Consider the following 6936-nt stretch of genomic DNA (forward strand, 5'->3'; position numbering starts at 1 on the left):
AGCCCCCTGGGGCTGGGGAGGAGATAAGAATGGAGGACCACAGAGGGCACAAGGACCAGTGAAGAAGGTATGTGTGGCCCCTTGTGACATGGACAGGGTTGGGTGGCTTTGGTAAGTCTGGGTCAGGTTAATGAAGGGTGATACCCAGCTCTCTCTTCTCCTGGACTCCTGAACCTATTACCCGTAAAGGTTACAGACCTTCAGTTCCTCTCTGACTGCAGTCCTGCTTTCCCTCAAGCCTGGGGATCCCAACTCCATACTGCCTGGCCCTTCACTAGCACCCTTGGCCGCTCAGAACCAGTGTTACTTTGTCCCCATCACTCTCGACTGCAGGGCTGCTAACCTCTGGACTATGGACTCCTTGCCAGATTTACTTGAGTGTCTTTAGCGTAGGGCATAGGTCACATCAGCAGGTGTGTATACATTTTCTGCAGAAAGCAAGTGCCTGCATTTGGCTGCCTATGCCGCCCCCTGCTGCCTGATACTGGTCACTGCAATAATATAAGCTAGGGCTGGAGCTGGTTCTCAAATTTTGGTTTCAGGACCTCTTTCACACCTAAAAGTTTGGAGGACCCCAATGAACCACGATTGTTGGATTTATACATACTGTAATTTATATTGCTATAAATTAAAACGCACAAGTGTTAATTGTCTGTAATTTCAGATCAAGCACGGCTGCCAGTATAACAGCATGCTTTAGGGAAGAGAACTGTATTCTCCCAAATAAAAAATATTGCGAGGGTAATGAGATGGCTCAGTGAATAAAGGTGCCTGCCACCAAGCTTGCCAGCCCGAGTTCAATCCTCAGGACCCACATGGCAGAAGGAGAGAATTGGTTACAGCGAGTTGTCCTCCGACCTCCACATGCACGCAATAGCACATATGTGCCCACAGACATGCACAAAATAATAAATGCCAAAAAAAATCCAGCAACCCACTGTGAGTACAACACACACACACACACACACACACACACACACACACACACACACACACACACACTGGAAGCAGAGCCTTTAACACGTGTTCATAGTGCTGTTCACCTCAGGCAAAGTGGGGGAGCAAGCCGGATGAACAGGTAAGGAAGGGGGAGCACACACAATGTGACATTCTTCAGCCTTGAAAGAGAAGGGAATTCTGCCATAACGATACAACATGGATGAGCCTTGAGGATAACAGGCTGAGTGAAATGAGCAGACACAGGACAGACGATTCTTCCTGCAGGAGGCGCCCGGAGTGCAGGAACCAGGGAAGAAGAGCAACAACTCCCCGGGGCTCAGGGAGCAGAGTGGGAGGTCACTGTCCAGAGGGCACAGAGCTTCAGTTTGGCAAGATGGAAACATTCCAGAAGTGAGTGGTGACGATGTGGCACGATGTGTGTCTGCTTTATGTGAGCGTACTTGGCCTATCAAGGTGTAGAAAACACACCTAGTACACAACACATACTCCAGGCAGGGGTGCAGGGGCATCTGCAAGGCTCGGGCTCTTTTACAAAATGTTCTCCTCAAAATCATTATTAGACGTTAGCCATGGAAACGCGAGCGGTCCTGGAGGCCCCGGGTCAGCCGCTGGCGCCGCCGCACTCGTCGTGGGGCGGGAGCTCCCAACCGACCTCCCCAGGGGAGATGTGGTCCCGGGACGCCCTCGCGTCGCCTTTCCCCTCAGATGACTCCAGATACTGCTGGTTATGAAAAAGATGTGACTTTTAGACCAGTCCTGAACGGGAAGTATGAGTCCAGATGTCCCTCTGCTAAACGATTACAAACAGGACTTCCTGCTGAAGCGCTTTCCACAGACTGTTCTTGGAGGCCCTCGACTCAAATTAGGCTATTGTGCCCCTCCTTACATATACGTTAATCAGATTGTCCTTTTCCTGATGCCATGGGCCTTAGGTGGAACAGGAACTCTTCTATACCAGCTGGACATCCTGAGAGACTACTCGGCGGCAGCTCTCTCAGGAGGACTGATGGTGATCACGGCGGCTGTCATCCAGCTAACCAGTGCGCACGCCAAGAGCAAGTCGGTGGTGGTCCAGAGGATGACAGCCCTGAACATCTTAGCGGAGGAAGACGAGCACGAGTTTACAAGTTGTGCTGGGGCTGAGACCGTCAGATTTCTGATTCCTGGCAAAAAATACGTGGCCAATACAGTTTTCCATTCTGGTCTTGCCGGGTTGGTGTGTGGTCTTGGAACATGGTATCTGCTCCCAGACAGAATTACCTCGCTGTACGGCAGCCCCGGGGCAACGGCCACTCTCTTTGTCTTTGGGTGGCTGACCCTTTGCATAGCAGAATATTCCCTAATTGTAAACACTGCCACAGAGACCGCAACATTTCAGACCCAGGATACCTACGAAATCACTCCTCTCCTGTGACCACTGTATATTTTTTTCTTTGTTTCTGTGGACCTTGCACACAGGTTTATTGTAAATATACCAGCTCTAGAGCAAGTGAATCAGATTCTGCACATCTTGTTTGTGTTGCTGCCTCTCCTCTGGGCACTTGGGACTCTCCCCCCACCCGACGCCCTTTTCTTCTGGGCAATGGAGCAGGTTTTAGTGTTCATTCTTGGAGGCTCGTCCATGTCATCTCACCTACGGTTATTGGCAATGTTCATCACTTCTGCTGGAACACCTGTCGTGTCCTACTTCATCCCCAGCACCGTTGGTGTGGTGCTTTTCATGACTGGACTTGGATTCTTCCTGAGTCTTAACCTAAGCGACCTGAGTTTGGTCTTCAGGCGTGGTGTGGCCAGGCCCGGAGTAGAAAGGGGTCCCAAGGCTTTCCCAGGGAGCTGTGGACATCAATTCGGCAGGAAGGAATGCCTTCTGTGCACCGTTGTGCTGGGTGTGGCCCTCCTTGAGGCTGGGCTGCTACATCACTACGCTGGCGTCTCCCAGGTCTCCAGAAGCAGCTCTCAGTCCATCTTGGGCTATGTTCTGATGGCGTTACTTTCAATACTGTGGATACTGGGAGAAACTCAAAGCATCTACATCTTCGGAATTTTTCGAAACCCTTTTTATCCAAAGAATATACAAGCTGTGTCTGTGTTCTCCGAAAAGCAGAACAAGCTCCTGAAGATTGGGGTGGTCAGATGGATCTTGCTAACTATAGTGTCTCCTCTGGCTATGGTGGCCTTCCTTGCACTGGATAGCTCCTTATACAGGCTGCACTCTGTGACTGTCTCCATCGGATTCACCAGGGCTTTCAGAATGGTGTGGCAGAACACAGAAAATGCTTTACTAGAGACTGTGATTGTGTGGGCAGTCTACATGGTGTCCCACACAGACTGCTGGTGGAACAGGAGCCTTAATACGGGTGTGAGACTGTTATTGATTGGTGTCATGCGAGACCGTGTGCGTCAGTTCATCACTAAATTGCAGTTTGCCATGACTGTGCTCTTGGCATCGTGGACAGAAAAAAAACAGCACAGAAAAATAACCACAACGTTGTGTGTCCTCAACGCTGTATTCGCTCCCTTTGTCTTGATTATCATAGTCTTCTCAGCACTGCTATCATCTCCTCTGCTGCCCCTCTTCACCCTTCCTATCTTCCTGGTGGGGTTTCCTCGTCCGGGTCAGAGCTGGCCAGGAGCGGTGGGCACCGCAGCATGTGTGTGCACAGACACGGTGTTCTACCAGCAGATGATCCCCCGCTTCACCGCGGCGCTGCAGACTGCAATGGCAGCTGGAAGTTTCGGCCCCCTCCTCCCTGGCTCTCATTACTTGGGCCGTTTTGAGGATCGTCTGATATGGATAATGGTCCTTGAGCGCGGCTATTCCTACTGTTGCATTAATGTGAAGGAATTTAGAGACGACCTTGTCAAAGTGCTTGTATGGGTGCTTATTCAGCACTGCTCTAAAAGGCCCAGCCTGCAGGAGAATATTCCCAGAACTGAAAATAACAGAGAAGCCTTACCAGTGGTCCTGCCTGCCTTGAACACATCACCATACCCCAAATCCCTGGAAGACTCGGATAGTTTAAATTCAGACACTTTCCACGACTGGTCTGATGATTGTATTTTTGATGATGAACCAACTATCAAAAACAAAAAAGAAAACCTTCAGTTCAAAGATCGACCAGGTACCAGTCTGCCCATTCCAGGGTCAGTAGACTCCCAGAGTGCAGATGACCGTTCCACAAGCACAGGCCCCCAAAATGACCTGTACAGGACGATGCTGTTGGGGTTCCCTGCTGTTGACAAGGGCCAGAGAGAAGACGTGGCTTTCATCCCTCTCGTGGAGTTCAGTTGTTCACAGTCGCACTTGCTGAGTGTACCCGAAGAGTGGAGGTCTAACTGTACACCCCATTCCAGAATAACGGAGGCAAGCCCCTTGTTTCCAGAAGACTGGTATCAGTTCGTTCTAAGGCAGGTGGAGTGTTTTCACTCAGAGGAAAAGTCAGGTGTACTGGAAGAAATCGCAAAGGATAAAGCTTTAAAAGCCGTGTATGTCCATACAGTGATGGCGTGTTACATTGGTTTATTTGGAACAGACAACATGGTGCCTAGTCCTGGTCAAATAGTAAGAGTCTACAGTGGTGGCTTACCCTGCTCAGGCACCTTGGACTGGCTCTCAGAAAAACCAGAACTGTTCCAACTAGTTCAGAAAGCATTCAGGTATACACTGAAACTAATGGTTGATAAAGCCAGTTTGGGTCCAATAGAAGACTTTAAAGAGCTGATGGACTGCCTCAGAGAATACGAGAGGGATTGGTACATCGGTTTAGTGACCGAAGAGCAGTGGAAAGAAGCAATTCTAGAAGAAAAGCCGTGCTTGTTTTCCCTGGGCTATGAGTCTAGTATGGGCGTTTACACTGCGAGGGTCCTGGTGCTCCAGGAGCTCCTGGTCCACGTCGGGAAGCTGAATGCTGAGGCTGTTCGAGGCCAGTGGGCCAATCTTTCATGGGAACTGCTCTATGCCACCAACGATGATGAGGAGCGCTACAGTATCCAGGCTCACCCACTCCTTCTGAGGAACCTCACTGTCCAAGCTGCTGACCCACCCCTAGGGTATCCAATTTTCTCCTCCAAACCTCTCCCTATACATTTGTGTTAGTCCGTTTTTACATCTCAATGTGAGGACAGCAGAGGAGGCACTAGTTAAACAGCAAGAGTCTAAGTTGTGTGACCTCTCTAGACTTTTCTTCTTGCCCCAGGGATGCCTGAGAGAAAAACTAAGGTCTGTAAAGCTGATTCTCAGCCGTGTGAATGACTCAAACAGCAGCTCCTCTGTGCCTAACATGGGTAGAAGTAGTTGGCCAATATTTGTGCTGTATGAGTTCTCATAGGTTTTGGTAGCTAAAGACATTTGTACAAGATTAGATGTTTTTTTTTACTGCTTTGTTAAATGTCTGAAAAGTAGTTTGTCTTTTTAAAAGTCAACAGGTGTATAATTATATATTTAAAAGACATTCATATCAGTGTTTTTAAATAATAATGAATCCTTTTAATGGTTAACAACATATACATATATTTATTTGAAATGTAGTTAATTTTCTAGTATTTTCAAATGTCATACTGTTTTATCATTTAACATGGTGTGAACAGTCCCATACAGTGTATCATTTTTCATATATTTCAGTTTAGAAACCGTAAGCTCTTGAAATAAAATATGACCAGTAAAAAAAAAAAAAAATCATTATTAGAAAAATGTTCTTCTCTCATTTCTGTCTCTGTGTGTATTTGTGTCCAAGCATTTCCATGCCATGGCACTCATGTGGAGGTCAGAGGAATCAGTTCTCTCCCTCCACCATGTGGGTTCCAGGGACTCAAGCAGTCAGTCTTGGTGGCAGACACCTTTACCTGCTGAGCCATATAGCCAGCCCTCAGATTCTTTTCATAATAACATGAAAGCATCATTTAAAGAGAGATGGCGGTGCTGACCTGTAATCCCCATTCAGGAGGGAAGCTGAAACAGGGGAATTGTAAGTTTAAAGCTAGCTTTGGCTACATAGTGAAACCCATTGGTGAAAAAAAAAAAAAAAAAAAAAAAAAAAAAAAAACAACTAACAGCCGGGTATTGGTGGTGCACACCTTTAATCCAGCACTCAGGAGGCAGAGTCAGGCAGATCCCTGAGTTAGAGACCAGCCTGCTCTACAGAGTGAGTTCCAGGTCAGCCAGGGCTACACAGAGAAATTTTGTCTTGAAAATCAAAACAAAACAAAAACCAAGAAAAGAAAACATCATTTGCCTATGTTACCCTGCCCCTGGGTCGTCTCTGACTGCAAGAAGTCACCAAGTGTGTGCAGTCTCTTGCTTTTTCTCTGTTTCATGGTGCTTCAATGCCCGCCCTTAATACATACCTTATCTATCTATCTATCTATCTATCTATCTATCTATCTATCTATCTATCCATCCATCTATCTATCTTACATATATATGCATGTGTATGCACACACACACACACACACACACACACACACACACACACACACATCCCTGTCTGTTGCACACACCAAACCCCTGCTCTCCCACTGAGCTACCCAACACCCCGGGGATCGTTTGCATATTCCGTGTGACAGCATGAGGGGTGTCACAAAGCACTTTTGCCACAGAGGATATGCTGTGACAACTGTTCAAAGAAAATGTCTACGCAATTGTCTAGCGTGCGAGCTGAACTGGTCACCCTTTTCACAGAGCGTCACTGCCGCTTAAAAGAAATACTGACAGCTGAACTACACATGTGAAGCCTTGGGTGTCTGGCAGACATTTACTCAAAAATGAGTAAAGTGCCTCTGGCATGTTTCCAGGCAAATTGATAGCACTTATTGCTAATGACAAAATTCAAACTTTCAAGTGGAAAAAAAAAATCAGGATTTAGAGAAACTTGTGTTACTGTTGTGAGTCTGGTAGCCTCTAATGAGGTCAGTGGTGATATACAGTGAAGGTAAGTTTGTTTAAGACTTACTTATTTTTTTGGGCTTTGAGAGATGGCT

At 47.3% G+C, this 6936-nt stretch overlaps 1 protein-coding gene across 1 annotated transcript; it reads left to right on the forward strand.

Moving 5' to 3' along the window:
- The first annotated feature begins 1528 nt into the window (after positions 1–1528).
- LOC114698699 (pecanex-like protein 4) lies at positions 1529–5623 on the forward strand. Its single transcript, XM_037197220.1, is given in 1 exon segment — positions 1529–5623. A coding segment is annotated over 1 exon segment (3327 nt). The 5' UTR covers positions 1529–1729; the 3' UTR covers positions 5057–5623.
- The last annotated feature ends 1313 nt before the right edge of the window (positions 5624–6936 follow it).

This window comes from Peromyscus leucopus, chromosome 1, assembly GCF_004664715.2.
Source record: "Peromyscus leucopus breed LL Stock chromosome 1, UCI_PerLeu_2.1, whole genome shotgun sequence".
Classification (NCBI taxonomy): Eukaryota; Metazoa; Chordata; class Mammalia; order Rodentia; family Cricetidae; genus Peromyscus; species Peromyscus leucopus.